The sequence below is a fragment of the Eleutherodactylus coqui genome, chromosome 6 (assembly GCF_035609145.1).
Source record: "Eleutherodactylus coqui strain aEleCoq1 chromosome 6, aEleCoq1.hap1, whole genome shotgun sequence".
Classification (NCBI taxonomy): domain Eukaryota; kingdom Metazoa; phylum Chordata; class Amphibia; order Anura; family Eleutherodactylidae; genus Eleutherodactylus; species Eleutherodactylus coqui.
Genome location: NC_089842.1, coordinates 131,241,765 through 131,264,043, shown reverse-complemented (window position 1 = coordinate 131,264,043; position 22,279 = coordinate 131,241,765). Strand labels below are relative to the sequence as shown.

Here is a 22,279-nt window from a genome sequence, read left to right as displayed (position 1 = left end):
CACATAGCCTTGTTAACTGGATCATATTCCACCAGCTAAATATCCATTCCTGTATAAAGCAAGGAAATGACAGCCTTCCATATACAGCATATCCCACGTATTTTATTTTTGAGAATTGTTACGGCACATTCACACCTGCACCCACGATTCCAGTCTATTTCTATTGTTCGGCTCCATCCTCCGAGCCAAACAACAAAATTACCAGAACCGCTGCCTCCAACACGTGCTGGTCCAAACGGCACTAAATGGACCTCATTAAGTATAACAAGGTCTGTCTGGCTTCTGGCATTCCAACCGACTTTTTCCCAGACAAAATAGCACACAGCATGCTGCACTATTTCATCTGAGATTTTATGCGAGATCTGTGCAAGAGACTCTGAAGGGAGCCCTTGACACAAATGTGAACCTGGCTTTACTGCTTATGTTCTCTGTTCAATGCTGCTATTGGGATTTACATTTTAAATCCTGGAAAAGGCACCCCTGGATGGGACTTGAACGAAAGTATCTCTACCATTAATGAAAACTGCTAAAATGAGGACTAATAGGTCTTCTTTTCGGCAAGCTTTTCATTTCTAGCATTTTGTGCTGGAAAGAATTGCATGATGGACTCCATTATTCTTTCCGGTACAAATTACTGTTCAGGTCCCACCCATTGGTGCCGTTTTCGGATTTTAACTGGAAAGCCCAATAGCACCCCTGGACTGACACCATAATAAAATGTTGTCAAACCCTCATTCAGTAATAGAGCAGTGAAGCTGCAGCTTTCACTGCTGCTCTGCTACTCCACCTGCAGAGTTCAGGCCACTGCACACCACCACTTGTATTCTGCCTTTGTGAAAAAAGATTAAAGTAGAAGTCTGTCCATGTCTACTACAGGCTCACTGGTGGCTGACCAATTGGAGTCCACTTTGGGATTGGCCGATTCGGCCACAGTGATTGCAGGGGAAAGTTTGTCCTGAGTTTGGTGCTGCAATGTCCTAGTTCTTCCTCTGTCTCTTATTGCCCTCCAGAGCAGTCCAGCGAGCATTGTCAAGAGAGGAGGCAACTTGGTACATGATGGGCCTCCAAGTCCAGACCACGCGTTGTAATCAATATGGCAGGCTTCAAGGGACTTCTTCAGAAAATCCTTATACCTTCTCTTTGATGCCCCTCTGTTATAGTAACCAGTTCTGAGCTTGCCATAAAACACAATCTTGGGCAGACGGTAATTCTCTATCCTGAAAATTTGTCCTGCCCAGCGTAATTGCATCTTCAACAGTATAGCTTCAGCGGTGATTTTCGCCTGTTTGAGAACTTCAATGTTGGTAGTGAAGTCGTACCAATGAATTCTGCCTGTACAGCCATCATAAAAACCTAGGGGGAATCCATCACTGGCTCTGCACAGCATTTTTTTGGTACAATTTGTAGCTGTTGTCTCTTTTCTTTAATTTATCTTAGTTTTGTGCCAAATTCTGGTGCCTCGTGCCATGCCTAGCAGTTATGTATTTTGTTGGGAAATGGAGATATGACTTCGATGGGGTAAATATTTTGGACATATTTCTCATTTGTGACTTTTTAAAATGTCACAAAATTTTGTGCAAGTCCACTCCAGTGATGAACTGGTGTATCATGAGAGGCATAATTGAAATCTTTTTGTGCCATTCTTTCTTCCCTTGCCAGACAGAATGCGACAAATTTATCAAACTGTCACACGATGTTTGATAAATTTGTTGCATTTTGCACTGGCATAGGAAGAAAGCACATAGCAAAAACTTTAATTATACTACTAATGATAAATTGCCCCCTAAAGCCAAAAGTTATTAAGACAGGCGTTTCATAAAGTGTGCTGGAGTTTGGTGTGCCTAATTAAGAGGTGCATCATTTACATGTACATGCTCGTAAAAGTGAAATCTATGCTAACTTTAATCTGAAGTAGATTTACACAATAATTAAAGCAGCTTCTAAGCTGCTGGGAGGTTTCGTACCTCTGCAAAACCCCACCCATGTTCTTGAAATCAGATGAGTGTGGTGTAGAATAAAAAAAAGTTGCTAATTTTTGTGCCAAAAAATAAACCTGCTCCACAATTTGTGATTTATTTATTCATTTTTTTCTACGACCAAAAGACCTGGCTCAAGTGCACTGATGATTGCCCACATTTCCACTTTCTGATGGTGATAATGGTCTTCATAAAAGACCACTGGGGACTAAAGTTATTTAAAAGTGTAAGGCTCTCTATAGAGGACTGTGTGTGTAAAGGCTGCAGCAATTGCAGTCGGAGTGCCCAAGTTCATGGTCTTCTCGTCCTCTTTGTAAGTTGCACTGTAACATAAGGAGTTAAACCTTGTTACAGAGAAGCTTTGTCTTCTCTCCAAACCACCTCACTTCATTAACGAAGGACGATTGATTTGGTGAGGCTAATTTTGTAATTAAAAAGCTTATCGTTGCTTGCGGTAATGAGCTCAGCAAACAAGCATAATTCAGTTACAATATTTACAGAGCAGCAGAGGATGTGCCGTCTTGTTTGCTTAAAAAAGTGAATAAATACAAAGATCAGAGGCTGATAGAAAGGGAGAAACCAACACAGCATGCTCTAGTACGCGATAACTGATCCAGATTGTATAGCATCCAGCGCTTCTGTATGAGGGCTGATGCCCCATAAAATACCAATATCAGTCCCTTAGCCATCCTCCTGTGTGAAGCCATTTCTCTCTTGGTCTTCCAAATGCCATGCACTAGTCACCAATGGACGTCATTTGAGTGGATATAGGACTTTCCACCTATCTCGCGATACACCTCTAAATGTGATTGTTCTCAGTAAGAGAAACCAAGTAATCTTGTAGATATGATACATTTTAATGGATAACAGAATTACATGTTAGCGAGCTTTCCAACCTTCTCAGAGTCCTTCCTCAGGCTGAAGGAAGAACCCTGTAACATCATATATTTTTGTTAGCCATTAAAAGGTATCATATCTACAAGATTACTTTGTTTCTCTTACTGAGAACAATCACATTTTGCTCCACTGGCTAATATGGTACTAAACTTTTTTCAATACACCTCTATGACAGAGCTGTATCTTCTACTGCCTCACATCTCAGATCGGGCAGAGAGTAGTGGGAAATGCAGTGGTTATAAATAATATGGATCCATGATAAATAATAAGCATATGATTAACATCAGTAACAATACTAAAACTCTACTATAAGGCTCCTGGGAGGATCTCTGTCCATTTCACTGTGAGAATGAAAAGAAAGAGTAAGAAGAGAGGAAAGTCTTTGAAAGCACTTTCATACAATTTAGTATAGGCTGCTCTCTACCGGCAGCTGGGACTAAAGGAGCCCATGCCCATACATATTAAACTAAAGTTAATAAAATGGACAATATCGACCAAAACAGTCATTTGTCGAGTGGAATTAAACAAAGACCACTTGTTTCAGCCGACCGATGACAGACCATCATCGTTTGGAAAGATGTCAACTGCATTTCAATTTTTTGTCAGATAGTTGAACGAAAGATCTTTCCCCCCTTCTCCCCAGAGGTCGGTCTTTGAAAAAGTGTTCCCAGAAAGATCTTTTGTCCGTTGTCATTGCATGTATATGACCATTTGAACAACTGTTTCGGCCACTGTGGACTAAAATATGTATGGCCGCGTCTGTTCACCAGACGATCATTCTTTCAATGGTTGTTCAATCATCACCCTACCTCTGTCTAATGTGTATGGCCACCTTAAACCTGCCATCTCTCCGGATGGGTGGAGCACACTAGTGAGTGTTTTGTTCTATCTACATGTTTTTGAGATCACCCTTTTTAAGGGAATCTAGACTGCAGAATATTCAGGGCATTTGGCTGGGGGACTGAATGTCATGGGGGTGGTATGTGAACAGGAGGCTGATGGAGGGTACTGTCTGAGGCTGTGGGTCAGCTAGGGTCTTCTCTTCTTTCTGCTGATCTGTGTCTAATATTTGTCACAGGCCGGGACAAACCCTTACTCCAATCAAACCCCTCATTCTCCACTAGGCACCCAGCGACGGTGGTGCTATTGACCATTTTGTTCTAGCAGTGCGGTCACAGAATAGTTAACCTCGTCCTCCTCTCCGCTTATCCTGACTTATCTGTCCACAGAATAGACCCATTTCATCTCTCCGCCAAGTTCCCACTATGTTCTTTGTGCCTTCGTTGGGAAAGTGATGTTCTCTGGTTATAGGGTATCGATTGTGGTCTTTATCAGTTTCGCTCACACACCGAGAATTACATGTAACAGTGCGGTAGCCATGACAATGAGCGCCGGTTGCCATGACTATGAAAGAGGCCTATTGCCGTGTGTAGAGCCTGCTCTAGAGTGATAATCTCCTCGCTCATTTCATTTTAATTGAAATTTGAAGTCATATTTTCTGTAAAGCAGCAAATGGATTTCTACATATGGGTCTTCTTCATTCTTAAATGCACAAATAGAAAGATTGTGAGATTTGATTTCATGCGGCGCATCCAGCCAGTGGAGGGTCTTTTCCAAACCAGCCAAGCGTAGGAGAACGATATGCAAATGTGTTTCCTTGCAACACCTGTATGGATGAGCACAGTGGTGGTGGAGGCCTCCCATGATTATTCTCGCGCCTGCATTCATCTTGCCTAAGTGACTCTCACATGCCGGTGGAAGCCGCCTTGATAACGATTAACTTTGAGTTGTGACCAGTCTGAATAGCAATGTAAACATCCTGCTTGTGTGATATCAGCCTTGTGTCCAGAAGCAGTCACATCTTCACATTGTACACAGCAGAGGAGGCAAAGCTGGTCAGTCAAGGTAGAAGATTGCCTAAAAAGAGGAATGTTGCAGAGCCACATAGATCCCAGTCACAGTGATAGCATTAATAATGATCACAGGGGTTATCTTATATCATATATACCGTACATCCTAACATGAATATTTACAATATCCTATGGCCTCTCACACTATGCAGCACTTCAGGAAGGGGCTTAAAACTATGTTCATCCTGGGCCTCCTGATTCATAGAAATAATATGAGAAATAGAGTGATGATAGATATGAGCTGGAAAGGGAGGTAACGCTACAAAGCAATGTAGATTTATATGCCTTTAGGCTTGTGTAGAAAGCTGTGAGCATTGTAATGGCATCCACCCAGAATCTATTCTCTGTAGACGAGAACTTCAGAAAGGTGTTACGATCTCTATAAATGTGCTTTTGAGGTTCTACTGGATCCAACCAGAATTCAAGTTGTCACTATGGGCCATATTATCTGTTGACATTGGGTGTCTGGCTCCTAACATTTCCATTGTAGGTTTATTGATGATCTGAGGGTCAGAGATGGAGAGAGGAGGGTAAATTAGTCAGTTCTAGAAATAGCAAGCTGTGTGTTCTGTGTCCTTGAGCTCTTTTTGGGGCTCAGATGTTGCGTTGTTTCTGCAGGGCTCAATGTGTTTAAGGCTGACTGGCGCTCTCCCAGCTGTCGCTGTGCTCCGGATGGTAAAGGACCCTGGGGCAGTGCAGTCCGCTCCAGCATGGCATGAACATTGCTCAGGATAGAGCTGTCAACAGGTGGAGAGCTAGGTGGGCCAAGCGAAGCAGTCAAAGGACAGACTCAGAAAATAAAAGGTTTATTCTATCAGCCAATATATAGGCCCACAATGTCCTCCTAAATATCAGTGTTTCATGAGGTCTTGAGTTTTGATCTTCATTTCAACTACTGCTGGGCGCTGCTGTAGCCGAGTCTCCAGTTAAGAGATTGGTTCTCCAGCAACATGCAAGAAATCTTTTATCACATTGGTGCTATTGTCACTATTGGCATAGTTGTGACACCGTGTTAATGTACTCTCATCCCTATGAGAACAGTCCATTGCTTTCAGTCTACAGCGGCATTAGGCCTACCGCATACAAATTATGATCATATTGAAATGACCTGGGGGCAGTTGAGGCTTCTGGATCAGGGTATGATGATGGTCTTCTGACTGCACTTCCTTCACGTTTACATGTCAGACAATATGAAGAATTCTGGAGATGTGAACAAGGTAGCCAAAGAAATAAGCAGGTTATCAAATAATTAATTTGGTGGCATGACCTGGAAGCCGAGCTGCATGGCTGCTAGCTGACTTGGCTCCCTTCCACTAACCTGACAGTGACAATCCCAGCTTTCCCCACAGCCTTTCATCCCACTCCTCCACACCAAGCAGAGGCTTGTCTGCTAGCATGCCCAGGAGGGCGAAGAAAGCCTCCCCATGGAGGCTAACAGACTTTTACTACTCGGAGCGTCGGTGGGGTTCCCTGCAATGGAGCGCGGGATTCACTGCCTAACACGTGCAGTCCCGCTCTGCTGAAACCTCCCGGCAATCGCCGAGAAGCAGCCGACAGTCCCTCTCATCCCAGCTGAGATTCTCTGGCACTGCGAGAGGAACAGCAGGGGGTCACTCTCAAAACTCAATCCTCAGAGTCTCCTGAAAGGAGCACTTGCGTATCGGTGCGACACTTCATGCTGCCTGCCCGCACCAAACACAGAGAACAGCACTCCTCTGCACCCATCCTCTTCAGCAGGACCTTGGACAGCACCCATTGAGGGGAATAAAGCTGAGCAAAATGATATACCATCTCTCTCGCCCTCCACTGCCTCTCACAAACTGGGTTTTCAGTCTTGCAAAAACACAGAGCAAGATGCAGACATGTTAACCCCTAAGGTTCCTGAACGTCCTCATTCTTACTTGTCTAGTCCATTAAAACAAAGAGCCAATCTCTAGACTCCGTTACTAAAGGCAAAAGGTCCTTAAGAGACATAACTGCCAAAGATTAGGCCGCCTCAGAGATGTTTCTAAAGGAAGCCATGATGGCGCTTCACGGCTCCCTTCAAATGGACATTTCAAAGGCTCTAGCAGGCATTAACGCATCCATAGAAGATCTAGGAAACAGGGTTGACCACATTGAACAAAAAATGTTTTTTTTCTCCTCTGCTCATAACTACCTAGTGGATTTCCACAATGCCTTAGAAGACAGATAGCCATACCTCAGGAAACAAAATGGCCAACATAGAGAATCGAAAACGTAGGAACAATATAAAAAGTAGGGGCATTCCCAAATTAATTTCTCCTGCACAGCTTATCCCTTGATCCATACTATACTCCCACACTGCACCTCTCTCAACCTAACTATTGACTGAGCTCACAGACTTCCAAGTGCAGCCAACATTTCTACTTCAAAACCTCGGCACATCATAGCGAGGATTCACTTTTTTGACATTAAGGAGCAACTAATGCAAGCGTCTAGAAAAGTATTCCCCTTTCCCGCCCCATTTCAGAAACTCACTTTTCATTGATTTATCGCAAACCACTATTTTAGCGAGGGAAAATGTATCCCCTATAACATCCGTTCTCTGCAGCCATGCTTTTCCCTACAAATGGGGATTTCCAACAAAAGTAATGGTGTCCAAAAATGGGAGCTTGCATATTTTATGAACACTCGAAAAAGGTCGAAAGCTGTTGGAATTGTGGGGGCATACCTCTTCCGCCATCGCCTTCCCAAGCACAGACCAGCGACAAATCTTCACCCAAGATTGCAGAGGAGTGGGAAAAAGTCAGCAACACACCCTAAACCCCATGGATTTATACAGTCCAGGGTTAGGCCTGGACTTTCTGCAAATTCTCCCCAAGTTTGACACACTGCACTGTTATATTCACGTTCCTTGACATTCTCATAATTCTCCCTAACACCTTCCTAAATACATCTCGCATTTTGACCCCCATATATCAGATATACCTACAGAGACCCACCGACATCCCAATGTCACAACAGACCAAGCTTTATTCCACCTACTCCCCGAAACACAAGGCTCTATACGGGCATGATGTTGAAGTTGCTTTCTTTTAACGTCAAAAGGCTAAACAGTCCGTACAAGAGATCTTTTCTGTGGAAGTAGTTGAAATGCTCTAGAGCTGATATAGTATGCATTCAAGAATCTCACTTCCGACAAGCTGACCTGCCAAGGCTTCTCCACAAAGACTTCCCACATATCTTATATTCCAACCCCAAGAGGAAAAAAGCAATAGTGTGCATGGCCATGAAGAACACAGCTTTCAACTTCTACAGGAAATATCTGACTGTCGGGAGCGGTTTGTTACACTAGTGTGCAATATCAACAAGTCTATTTACACCATAGTCAATGTTTATGCCCCCAACACTTCACAAGTTTCGTTCCTCAACTATGTTCTTAAAAAAATGTCTCACTCAACTGCAGGGAAACTCATAATTTGTGGCAACTTCAACATAATTCATGACCACAAGACTCACAAGACTCAACATCCAGGAGTAATAGTCTTCCCCCTCACTTCACCAACAGGTTGGCGTGAGATGACCAACACGACATCTAGCGCTGCAAACACGCATCAGAGAGAGATTGCACATTTTCCTTGCATTACCACACTACTTACAACCTCTCTATGTTCCTCTCATCTATGTGGTTACTTCCAATGGTCTCACAATGTGATATATGTGGCAGGTCAGATCATGCTCCAATCACACATTCACTGAATCTTTCTCTCTCTTCCCCTTACACCTTCATTTGGAGAAACAACATGTACATTATGTTCCTGAATGAATAATTAATGAAGAGCTCCTATCATTGTGTCAGTTGCACTAAGGTTGAATCTGCACTCATCCCCAGCACCACTGGGAGAGATTTACCCTGTGTGATATGGGCGGTGACAAGAAAGAACTGGGGATTATAGAGCCCCAGCCACGTTATATGGTACAGAATAAATATTTTATTTCTATCTATTATTAATGCCTTGTTTGTTCTGGTTCTACTACCAATAAATAGCACTGAGCCATCCAGTGCACTAACAGTTAATAGGTTATATTGCTATTAGGTCCACCGTTCTTTTGTCCTTCAGACTTGTCCTGGCTTTGAGGTTTTGGAAACCACTGAACCCCCAGAGGAATTCTCCCCTCTAATTCCCAGCCATTAATGAACTGATGCTGGCTGAAGCTAGGCATTTCCGCTAGTTAGTGTCCTTCAACAATGCCTTAGATCTACCCCCCTTTCCATGTGGTCTGTTAATGTGACGCATCTCTGCTTCCTCCTATGATAGAGAGCGGATGGTGAAGGTGTATTCTGGGCCACACGTACTCACCATGGAAATGATATATACTGAATATATTTAAACCTCATCCTAGATATCCAACTCTACTGTCTAAGAGAGATAAAAATACAGCAACCCACAGCTGAAAATAACCCCCCTAGAATCCGCAGCAAAGGCTCTGGAGGAACAGGAAGTATCATTCAGCAGATAAGTAACCTGGGAGCAGAGCTGACATAATCCATTTCCAGCAGATGCAGTTATGGAAGTATGCCTCACATCATAAGAGGTCCAATATGTCATTAAATAGACCTGGAAGGCACTAAGAATCCTGCATGGTAGGACCAGGTTAAAAGACAGATAAAATGATCCATTAAGGAGGGACCCGGTTGCAAAACAGAAGCAGCAACCAACGTGGTGCCATATCCTTTTTTTTTCTCTTAGGTTTATGGTTGAACTAAGATTTCCTTAGTTCAACCATCAAGATAAAGATTCTCCTGGATGTGTTGTTACCTCACATGATCAAAAAGTAAGATTTTTCCTGTGCTATGAATGATTCTCCACATGAAAGGTAGAAATATTTTAAACTTTCAAAGTGTAGCATTAACCACTAACATACAATGTTCTGCTCATTCATAGAGAAGGTGATAGAACTAGTGACAGGACTGATGTGGGCAGTGGGTGGGAGGTTAAGATCTGCTATGTGTAGATTTCTTGTAAGCCACCGGGAATTGCACACAGATGACACTTAGTTCCTTTTGTTCTAGGGATGGAATCCCGGGGCTGAAAGTTCTTAGAGATGATATTATGTCAGGTCAGGCTTATTCCAGCCTCACATTTATACGTTGTGTTTAACATATTGGATTGTTCATTTAGTCATAGGGTAAAGGCCCTTTAACACAGCACAGCTATCGGGCAAATAATCCAGTGGTATAATTGTTAAGTGTAAACTTGTGCAATGAATGCACGATCAGCGATAGATCATTAGATTATTGCTGTTCAGATCTGTCATGCGGACCTGAGAATCATTGCTCGTTTGCCGCCGCATCCTTTAGTATAAACAGGCGTCATACGATTCGCCGAATAGAAAGAAGCGGCAGAAGGGTTGACTACAGACTACAGGTGTGCTTGTTTTCAAATAAACAATTCAAACTACTCAATTATAGTTCAGTGTAAATGCATGTATAGCAAACGATGTGTGATTGCTACGACACCAATTAAAAGGGCCTTAAGGGTTGGCACTCAGTGCTCTGTGCTCTAGTGTCCTTATTAGAAATATATTAAAATAAACAAAGTGATCTGAAATTGTGAGGTGTCATTTTATTCATGATGTAACACTTTAGCACCTAACAGTCATGGATTTGCGTGAAATTTAATTTACATGAGCTGTCTATAGCGGCAGTGACAACCATCATTAATTGGGAGACGGCTCGTCCGTCACACCGCACACAGCAGTCAGTAGCACATAAAAAAGATTCTAGCGTTTGCTATGCTTGAAGTGAAAACTTTACCAAGTCTCTGTCAGATGTCAAATGTCAGATAGGATGTTAGTGCAGGTGACCGAGGAGTCCTGTGCATGTTTAATCAGATATCGACCTAAAATGCAAGAACGCTCATAGCATCCCCACTGATCGGTCAAAGATTCTTCTTTTTCCATGATAAATAAGAATAAAAATGAGGATGCTTTTACGTAAGGTGGACACTTCACCCTAGATGGCACCTTTCCTTTAGGCAGAAGGCAGCATTTAACTGTATCTATCATCAGTCCCTATAGTGTACTAGCAAAGAGGAATTGGTAATAAGCCTGCATTGTGGGAGCAATGAACAAGTGAGGGTGCTGTGCCTTACACTGTGGGCTCTATAATGGGGCTGATACTGTGGAAAATGCTTTGATTGCCTCTTTCCATCTCCACTTGTGGGGGCACTTCACTGCACCGACATGGGTGGAAGCTTCTTTGGGTACAAATATTGTTCACTTTTGCTAGCACCATGAGCCTGCACCTCAGTGACCACCTCATCTCTGCTGATTATATGGCAATGATATACACATGTAGCAAACATTAATACTTAATGCATTAAAGGGCTTGTCCCATGTCAGCACTGGCTTGCTGAGATGAGAAACCTGCGGCTGATTTCCCGAACAGCTCACAGAGATGCTAGCCTTAAGGGTGCGGGCAGACGAGCGCATAAACGGCGCGTTTTTGCGACCAAACGTATATACGTGACCATCTGAGGCAATGGTTTCGAATGTATTCGTTCACATGGGCGATTTTACGGCGCGTAAAAACGGCAATTCGAAAAAAAACGGAACATATGCGACTGAAATACGCGCCAACGCATATTCGATAGCCGAAAAGACCGTTTGCAAAGTAGGAACAAACGAAAATACGCTTTCTAGCTCTGGTCGTGATCGGTGAAAAACGATCGCTCGGGCGATTATACGTTGCGCTCGTGCGAACGTAAATACGCCTACGCTCGTCTGCCCGCACCCTTCAGCTGGGCTCACACGGGCAGAGCAGTTTCCGCATGCGGGAGGCCAGCAGAGGATTCCAGCTGTGAAAGTGGCCTGCGACCCTTCTTACCTGAATTTTCTGTAAGGCATATGACCACGGCCGTTAGTCATGCGCAGTACAGTTTTAAAAAAACAATGATTTGTATTTCCTGCACTGTCGCTAAGCAATGACTCTTAGTTAATTGCATATGGGCTGCAGGTCAGACAGCCCCCATTGATTTCAGTGGAGGCAGTCTGCGGCAAAATAGAGTATACTGCAATTTTTCTTCTTCTCACGGAATACGCAATTCATATCTGCAAGTGTGAATGAAAAAGAGAAAGTATATGCTTTTCAACACCTGCGTTTTGCCGTGGATGCCGTTCACGGACTCCGAAATTGGAATCTGCCTGTGTAAACCTGGCCTAAGGGCTTCTACCTACTAGGGTTTTTTTTAACACTGCGCTATCGCTGCGTTTTTTTCAATGGGACTTTTTAATGTTAAAATTGCATTGCACAAAAATCGCAAAAGCACAAACTCGTGATTTTTGTGTGATGCGATTTTAACATTAGAAAGTCCCATTGAAAAAAACGCAGCGATAGCGCAGTGCTAAAAAAACGCTAGTGGGTAGAAGCCCTTAGATGGAAGCCTATTTCGGCCGTGCAAATATGTTGCATGTTTGCATGGCTGAAATGCATTTCTGCCAACGTAATTTACCTGCTACTGTGTGTATTTGTGTGCGCAAATGACCTACATGTTTGTGCACACAAAAAAACACTGATTTTGTGCGTATATGCGCAGCGAATACGCAGATTTTCTGAATATGTCGTGCTAAACTTTTTAATGGTCTCTCGCGGTGCACAAATGCACACAAGATAGGTCATACCCCATATTTTTTCACGCAATCGCACATGAAAAATACGTTTAGGTGAATGAACCCACTGAAACAAATGCTGCGTGACTCAAACAGTGTTTCACGCATATAGTGGTTTAGGGGTGCATTTAGACTGAGAGATGATGGCTCAAAAATCGCTCAAGTCCCAGCGGGATACCAGCTGAAAGAATGCTATCAGCACCACCTGCTGAGAAAATCAGTGTGCGGCGCTAATAGGAGTCATCGTTGATTTCTAGCAAGCTAGAAATCAATGATGAACGAATAGTGCACGATGACAGCGCATTTAGACACAACGATTATCGCTCAAGAGATGGCTTTTGAGCGATAATCATTGTGTCTAAATGGGCCTTAAGCATGCAAAATTTGCGTGCGAAATATGCTAGTGTGAGTGAGCCTTTAACCCTTTCCAATCCACTGTCTGACGTCTTAAGACATTATGACATTCCGATGTTGGAAGACGTCTGTTGGGGGTTCTCTTATTGTATATTGTCAGCCTCTCTGCTCTCGGTGCCTATCTAACGTGTCACCTCATGCAGTACTGGCTTTAGCCAGGATATAGCGCCCTTGTATAACGGCAGAAAAAGAGTAAGCCCCCTAGGAAAACCAGGATACAGATTGGATTGAAAAGAGTTAAGTTACTTTGTTTCTCTAACACTGCTTTAATTGTAAGGCTGCCACCTCAGCTGTTTCTGTAACACCCCGCAAGGTAATCGGGAAACCAGTCGTGGGTTTCTTATCATAGCCAGGAAGTGCTGAGATGGGGCAAGCCCTTTAAATACAAAGTTGCAATAAACCATAATTTGGCTTTTTTCGGTTGCTTTTGTTATGTTAAGTGGCACTACGCACACATCCATTCAGATTGCATTTGGGTGTGGAGAATCAGGATGAAATGCAGAACTTTGGGAGAACAGATAGATCTACAGTATATGTGGCTGCTAATCAGACAGCCAATGTACCCAGAGCAGCAAGGAAACAATGGCAACCAGTGAGCCAATATGTCACCAATTCACTGTGACATGAACTTATAACACAAATTACAATTACTGAAACATCTGGGGTTGGCATCAGAAGTGGCTGTCTGCACAGATCCCTTGAAGTTCCCTGAACCTAGAAGTCACGTGTATCTTGGGGAATCATTGAGCCTCCCATCATGGTCAAGCATGGAATATAGCACACAGAGGTTCTGTTTCTATGAGCAAGTCCAGGGTTGGAGAGGGGTCATCGTTTATATACAGGGATGTAATAAGTTGACCATCCTAGTACAAGCAGAGAAATTGAGCAGCTGTCAGGGTTTATCCCCCTCCCTCCCCCCAAACCAGCAGTTGTAATCCCCTCAGCTGCTTCCACATGCCGTAGCCTGCAGGTAAACACTGATAGGATAGGAGCAATTTAGTCTCTTGTTTGTTACTGATATAAAATGCTCTATAATTATATGAGCTCTCCCTGCTATCTCAGTGATGAGGCACACTTTTAGCTGGATGGTTGGGGGTGCTTGCTTCGCTGGAGAATGTGGAGTTCATTTTTTTGCATGTTTCTTACTGTGGAGGAAGATTCACAACACACTTTTTTCTTTTAAAGCCGTCATATAGCCCTAGGTGCATAGCTGCTTATTCTTATTGTACATGGTCCTGACACCTGTCTGAGAGTGGAAAATGCTGGATTTCCCATCATGTATCCGGGTCAGTAGAGGATGCCAAATACCTTACCATGTGTCAAGGATGGTGGAAGGTGCCAGGTATCACATCACCTGTTTTGGGAGGGTAGAATAATTACAGTGCTGCATCACAATAGAGATTACCGGACACCATATCACCGGTCCGGGATGGTGGAAGATGCCGGACGTCTCTTCACTGGTCCAGGACGGTGGAAGATGCCGGGCGACTCCTCACTGGTCCAGGACAGTGGAAGACACCGGACACCACTTCACCGGCCTGGGACAGTGGAAGATGCTGGACACCACCTCATTGGCCAAGGACAGTGGAAAATGATAGACACCACATCACCTGTCCAGGACAGTGGAAGATACCGAACACCACATCACCTGTCCGGGACAGTGGAAGACGCCGGACGCCACTTTACCGGCCTGAGACGATGAAAGATGCCGGACATCACTTCACCGGCCTAGAATGGTGGAAAATGATGGACACCACATCACCTGTCCGGGACGGTGGGAGATGCTGGAACCCACATCACCTGTCCGGGACAGTGGAAGACGCCGGGCGCCACCTCACAGGCCTGAGACGGTGGAAGATGCCGGACATCACTTCACTGGCCTAGGATGGTGGAAAATGATGGACACCACATCACCTGTCTGGGACGGTGGAAGATGCCGGATGCGACGTCACCAGTCCGGGACAGTGGAAGATGCCGGACGCCAAGTCATCAGTCCGGGACGGTGGAAGATGCCGAACGCCACGTCACCAGTCCGGAACGGTGGAAGATGCCGGACGCCACGTCACCAGTCCGGAACGGTGGAAGATGCCGGACGTCACGTCACCAGTCCGGGAGGGAGGAAGATGCCGGACGCCATGTCACCAGTCCGGGACGGTGGAAGATGCCGGACACCACGTCACCAGTCCGGGACAATGGAAGACACTGGACGCCTCTCACTGGTCCGGGACGGTGGAAGACGCCGGATGCCTCTTCACTGGTCCGGGACGGTGGAAGACGCCAGACGCCTCTTCACTGGTCCGGGGCTGTGGAAGACGCTGAAAGCCTCTTCACTGATTTGGGATGGTGGAAGACGCCGGCCGCCTCTTCACTGGTCCGGGACGGTGGAAGACGCCGGACACCTCTTCACTGGTCCGGGATGGTGGAAAATACCAGATACCTAGTGTTTTTTAGTATTGGGGCATGAGCACAGCTGGAGCGTCTACTTCATTACAATTCCTAATGCCCAGCACTGATGGTCCAACAATTTGAAATTCTCAGGATCTAAATATAGAGGAGCCAGTGCTAATTCAGAATGCACAGAATTTGTATCTTGATTAGTGACTGCACTGTAACTGGAATAAGAGGATGTTTTGCCGTTGGTGCCTTATTCTTCTCATTTGTGTGTCCCATAGTCTAGAACATCTGCTTGTTTGGCACCTGGCAGAAGGGCTTAGGGATAGTAGAAGTTCAATGACAGGGGCAATTGTTATGTGGTCTATGTCTTTGGGTGTCACTTCTTAGTAGCAGCCATATATCAGGTCGGCGGCTTTGGCAGGATCTGTCACTGGGTGAGATGTCCAAGGTAACAGACGGGCACTTCTTGGCCTCAGTGCCAACATGAAGCTTGCCGAATAGTTTTAGTCTTTATCTTTTTGTGCAGTAATTAAACTGAACGTCCTTTCCTGCAGTCACCTGGCACAGTCTTCAGCATCGGGGCCAGCACTTATAGGGGTGACTGACATGATGGAAAAGAATGGCTCTTTATCTTCTGGGCTGGTGGAGGGGGCAGCTGGCACTCTATCCCCTAGAATAAAAGTGTAAATGAGCGAGCGAGGACGGGGACACATATTTTAGACTTTTTTCTAATGAAGAGACGAGGTTCTGCTATTTATGGGGCCATCTTGCTTTATGGGAGGCTCGATGGCTTGTTAAGAACGTGCAGGATTGGAATTTACTAGAGATGATTAAAACTGATGTTTGTGGAGCGTGTAGAGCGCTGGACGGAGTCCCACTGCCTGCACTACACGTGCCTGTCAGGGCGCATCACCTGAATCCTATGGGGCAGTATTCCTGCCCCCGGGGTGTCGTCACTAGATAGGGCACAGGCTGCTTTGTGCCATGTCACCCCATGCATCTTCATAGAAGTGAATAGATAAGTCCTCCAATAGCTCATATCTCTGTGACTCCTCTCTCGTATCTTCCTCCCCCCCTCCCCCCATTTTTCACTATTGCCCCATAACTCTCTGTAACCCCCCCCCCCCCTTGTCTGTCTGTCTGTGACCCGCTCACCCCTCAAATCAAATATCTTTCCTGCGGTCTTTCGTCCTCACCTTCCGTGCGCTCCTCTGTACACACTCACAGCCTGGCGGGCAGGAATGGGTTAGTGAGGAGGAGTGGTCTCGCTGGTGATTGGTTGGGAGGCGCGCTGTTATTTGCATACCACGCCCAGCGGGCGGTCTGAGCTCCTGAGCGCACCTGAGCGGCGCAGTCCGTACTGGCACCTGGCAGGAGTGGTGGACGGCGGGCGACATGGAGCCAACTGCAGGCGAGATGAGGAGCGGCTGCCGGGAGCTGGGACCATGAGCTCCGGGCGCCTGGCGCTGTGCTGAGACGATGCGCCCGGGCTGCGCGCTGACTGCGCTCTGGTCGCTGCTGTGGAGCTGTGTGCTGAGCACCTGTGCCCGGACTTTCCACGGAGGAAGAGCGCACCATCACGCGGAGCCCGTCTCCATATACCGGACACCCAGCGCCCTGCGCGGAGGACACGGTGCGTGCTGCAGGGTGGCAAAGGAGGGGGACGATGAGGATGGACAGGTGACTGGAAGGAAACAGGATGGACAGGTGACCGAAGGGGAACACCGCTGAGGCTGGACAAGTGGCAGGGGAAGGGGACGCTGAGGATGGACAGGTGACCAAAAGGGACACCACTTATGATGAACAAGGGGAAGGGGATACTGAAGATGGACAGGTGACTGGAGGCAGATACCGAGGTTGTACAGGTGACTGGAAGGAAATAGGATGGATAGGTCACCAAAGGGGGACACCACTGAGCATGAACAAGTGACATGGGATGGAGATGCTGAGGATGAGCGCATGAACAAAGAGGAACACCACTGAGGATGGATAGGTGACAGGGAAGGGTGGACGCTGAGGATGTTCAGGTGACAGGGTCTGGGGACGACCAGGTGACAGGGTCTGGGGACGACCAGGTGACAGGGTCTGGGGACGACCAGGTGACAGGGTCTGGGGACGTTGAGGACGGACAGGTGATGTTGAGGACGGACAGGTGACAGGGGCTGGGGACGGACAGGTGACGGGCTGGGGATGCTGAGGACTGACGGGAAGAAGATATTGAAGATGGATAGGTGACCAAAAGGGAACACCACTGATGATGGACAGGTGAAAGGGCAGGGGGACGCTGAGATGCACAGGTGGCAGGGGAAGAGGTCCTTGGTCTTTGTGTAATGAACTAGCAAAATATTAAACGTCGCCAGTACATGAGCTTCGAAACGAGTTATATAGAAGCTGGAATGTAGTGGAGTGGATTAGGAGCAAGGGATAAATAATTGGATGTTGGTATATAGATATGTGTACAGTAGATGGGGAATATATAGTAAATGTAGGGTATATAAAGGTTGTAGTGTGAGGATACAGTAGTTGTGACATGTTGGTTATGGGTGTACACAGTAGATTTGGGATGTATAGAGGTTGGAGTGTGTAGTAGATGTGCGGGCACATACAGTAGTAGCTGGGGTGTGTATTACTGTGTGTATGGGTACACTGTAGTTGGGATTGAAAAGTAGGGTAGATGGCACACTGAGGTGCGTAGCTGAAATTCTCTTTAGTTGGGGGCATTACGTGGCTGCCTGGTCCACCCTTTGAACATTGGCATGAGATTGTTAAAGCTGTTACACCAGGATCAGGACCTTGGTAGCAGAGGGTTTGATTACTATCGCCAAAACTGTAAAGGCCACCAGGCAGGTATCGGGGTGCCTGGTCCTGTCATTACCCAGGGCATGTTGATGTTTGGACTGCACCCATGGTTATGAGTTCATGAGTGGCTCCACCCCAAGTATGGTAGTAATATTCTTCTTACCCCAGGGTGCAGTATCAGGTCCCCTATTCCCCACCATCCACTAATTACCCCATACACAAGACGGCCGATACAGGGTGGGGGATCTCCATGGATGATGTGTTTGGAATATTTGATCAGTTTTGATAAATTTGTATCTCCTCTCTTTTGTGGGACATTGCGCAGTAACCTAGTTATTGGAACATCCTGCGTTTAGTGCCTGATGGATGCTAGTGACTCTGAAGTCATATAAGGCAGTCTCCAGGGATTTTGGGATTTGACCTCCGCTCTCACTAGAGTTCCCCTTTTGGGAGTTTTGAAATGAGATGATGATTTGTAGATGGAGCAGAGAACACTCTTTTCTCTTGGCTCCGGTTATGTCTGTTTTTCCTTTTGCCTCCTGTTTCCTATAAAGATATTTTCACTCCATTTTCCAGCTTTGTCTCCTCTTTTGCAGTCACTTACTATCGATATCAAAGAGAACTGCCCCTCACACCACCCTCCAGTCATGTGACCTACAAACCTCCAGGTCGACATCAGTTCAGTCTGCCTATAATAGGGATCCCTGTCCCCAAGAGCTCAAAAACCAAAATCAATATGACGCACACAATGTATCACTCTCATGATCCTTGTCCCCATGAGCTCACAATCTGATTTTTCTATGCTGGCTTAATGCATCAGAAGTCAGTTGCCCTATCAATGTGTCATCTGTGGGTGTGGGGTCAGATCTGAGTCTGTAGTCCTGACCAACTTCCCTTAATTCCCTGCTCGGTTTACTGTACATATCCCAGGAGAACAGGAATTGGCCTCTGTAATTCTTCTGTCTTACATCTATGAATATAAATGACTATAGGTGCGGTGTATGACATCCTGAGCCTAGAACAGTAGGTGAATAGTGGCCCCCCTGTGTGGTCCTTACTTCAGTGCACTCAGTAATAGATATTCAGCAGTCACTAGATGCACTGCACCTGCTCCTACGTGCCCCCCACTATCTTTCTTTCACATATGCTCCCTCCACATGCGCTTCCCCTCCTTCTGCACACTCTCTCATCTGCACAGCGCTTTCTTCTCTCTTCTGTGCTCTTGTCTGCACAGCGTTCCGTCTTCACCTTCCTTCCATTCCTGCACTCTCTTGTCTGAACAGCGCACACTCTTTTCTCTCTCCATTGCCCCGTACTACTTCTTTTTTTCATCTTTGCTGTCTGTCTGCCCAGTATTCCCTCTTCTATACTAACTCTTTGGCACATTCAAGGTGTAATCTGCAATCTCTGTTTAATGTTTTATCATTTTATTGCTTTCACATATCTGTAGATTGTCTCTAGTAGAGCATGTTAGGGGTTAAGGTGCTTTGGACAGTGGTGCCCCCTGCCGCCCGCCGCCTCCTCTTCTCCAGACTGATATTTATCCCCTTTGATAAAGTGACAAGATTATTGCTGTGTGGTCAGTATTGGAGTGTGAAGATATTTTCTGCATAATTGAACATTTTCTGTGTGTGCGGCTTTATAATGGCTCCTGGCTGTCAAAATGTTTGTGTCTCCACAAAGGGTTAATGGATGTCAAAGGAAATGGACTGAAGTGACTGGCACATGTGGCGCAGAACACACATCCTAACTTCACTGAAATGATATGTACCACCACCCCTCTTTAATCTCATATGTATGACTGGAGATCCAGACAATAGATTAATTGCCTCTCCTGCATTTATTATGATCATTGTTGGATATTGATGGAGTTGGTGACATCTAACTGGTAGCGAATGTGATAACTATTATAGGTGCAGAGAGGTGAGATGTAGCAGCTCACTGCCTGCAGTGTCTCATGAATATCAGTGATGTCATACCAGGGATATTCACACTCACGAACTGATCAATTCGCTTTCCATTGACTACTTCCCCCCCACCAGTTATTACTGCCTATACCTGCCAGCAGTTAGCATATTGCCTTCTCATACAAGCTTTCTAAAACATGATGATTTCTGCAAGCTTTTGTCTATGCTATGCACCCCAGTGATGGAGCTGACCACCCCACTTTGGACCCATTCAGTGTCTTGTGACATATGACATCTCTTTGGGGTATGTGCAGCAGGCGACAATCACTTCTGCGACAGCAAAATAATACATGGTCAATGAGGGAGACCATAATGGAGGCAGTACTGCAAATGTTTTAGAGTGGAGGGTTGGACTGGCCCACAGAGGAACAGGTAAATCCCCTGGTGGGCCCTGAGCAGGAGTGGGTCTCCAGCACCCCCACCTACCTGCATTACAACAGCATCTCCGCCAATCTATACTTCCATATAAAAAAACGGCTTATTTACTGTATATAGACACATAGACTTGCTGAGATGTCTAGGCGCACTGGCAGACAAGCCAATATCCTCCCTCCTGGGTCCCGTCTTCTCAAAGAAGTTATGGTGGGGCCCCCATCACCAATCTTCTTGCAGCGTCATGCTACTGTCTGCAGCCTGGCGCTGCCTGAGCACATATTACCATCTCACAGGGTTCAGAGGGCATCTAGTCCAAGGCAAGACTTAGGATGCAGGCTACTGAGAGGGTTCACAGGATAGGAACCGTCTGACACAGGGGCTTTTCATCCCTTCCCTTTCCATAGGGACTATAACTCCCAGCATGCTCTGACAGTTGTGGACTCTCAAAACCACAAGGAAGTTTCTTAAGGGTGAGGTCACATGCAAACCACTCTGACATTTAGTTTTACAGCAAATCGGCACAGTTTTCAAATTTACTATTAATGGCCACATGTTCACATGCAAAACCACACAGAGATTAAAAGTAAGTTTGATAACTGCTAGTTTACGATGAAACTGCATGTTGGTGCACTTATCGGCTATACTGTAGCTGTCACGTTTGATTCACCTTTTACAAGATATGCCATGAATGCCACCGTTAGAAGCTTCACCTATTTGTTAAATGGGGCGTCCACCAATTCCTGCCTGCCATGTTTTCCATATACTTCAGGGGAGAACTGGACTGCATACAAACACAGCCACGGATAAGATAATATTTACATGCAGCTGTACAGTAGGCCCCAGAAATGCATTTCACTGGTGGGCCATGGGCATCCCAGTCCGATGCTGGGTTGGTGCACTTATAGAGATGTAGCTATTGCCAGCAGCTCTCCTCCCAGCAGATAAAACGAATTTCAATTTTATGACGATGGTTTACAGGCAGTTTCCAGTGACTTCATCTTCTTCCACTGGAGGATTCTCAGCATTAGGTTAAACAGTATTGAAGCTGTAAATCTGGCTTTCTACTGTGATGACTCCAATAAGGCTTTAGCTCCATCTCGGTCTCCTCCTGGGATCATGTGAATTATGTGTCCTCCCAAGACTGCGATTCTCAATATAAATGCCATGTCCCATTTGTGTCCCGTTATTACCGGTGTCTCATGTCAGGGAGTTAATGAACAACCAAGATGTAGATTACAGAGCAGATCCTGCAGGTTGTGAAGAGAATCTTTCTGTGTCGTTTTACAAGCTGTAATGCACTGAAGCTCTGGGTGGGACAGCAGTCGGCAGTCACATTAGTCTCACACTTGCTGCCTGTCTGGTAGTGGGCAGGGCTGTAATCTGGGTGGGTATTACAGGAGGCTAAATTGTCATATAATCTCTTTACTTTTCGGATGAGCTGATGCTCCTATTCAATATCAGCATTGTTTAGGCTCCAGTATTGTGGGACTTTTAGTTCCTTGTGTGAGGAGTGGATGGGAACATAATAGGAAAAGTATTCACTTATTGGATTTGGAGTTTTGAGAAGATCCTGAGTAGCAAGAAGAGCAAACAGTGGATCCTTGACTAAAGGGAAACCAAACCATCCACTGGAAAAACAACTTATGTAGAGGAAAAAATAATGGCTGGCAATGAAAAGGAACAAATCCTGAAGATTGAAGACAGTGCAGGCCATATGGAGGAAAAAGGAGGTCACCTGGAGGAAAAAAAAAGAAAACATGTAGTTTTTGTTGGGGCAGTGCTGGTGGATTCAAGGAGTCGGACACATATTTGGTAATAACGATGCAGATTGTCACTCTAGAAGCCTGATTTCTAGTGAAAAATATCGAATAGGAATTTTGCATTCCAAGGATGGTCATACTGATAAGATAGATGC

The 22,279-nt window shown here is 45.5% G+C and overlaps 1 protein-coding gene across 4 annotated transcripts in view; it reads left to right on the top strand.

Annotated features, from left to right (window-relative positions):
* The window catches only part of NRXN3 (neurexin 3), a 333,468-nt gene that overhangs the window by 200,226 nt on the left and 110,963 nt on the right, over positions 1 to 22,279 (top strand). Inside the window, exon 1 of one of the 4 annotated variants that reach the window (XM_066607624.1) lies at positions 16,648 to 16,856. The exons of the other annotated variants lie outside the window; for them this stretch is intronic. Coding sequence (XP_066463721.1) covers positions 16,703 to 16,856 — 154 coding nt within the window. The 5' untranslated portion in view covers positions 16,648 to 16,702. Of the gene's footprint in view, positions 1 to 16,647; positions 16,857 to 22,279 lie in introns of those variants that run through there. 4 annotated transcript variants of the gene reach the window in all.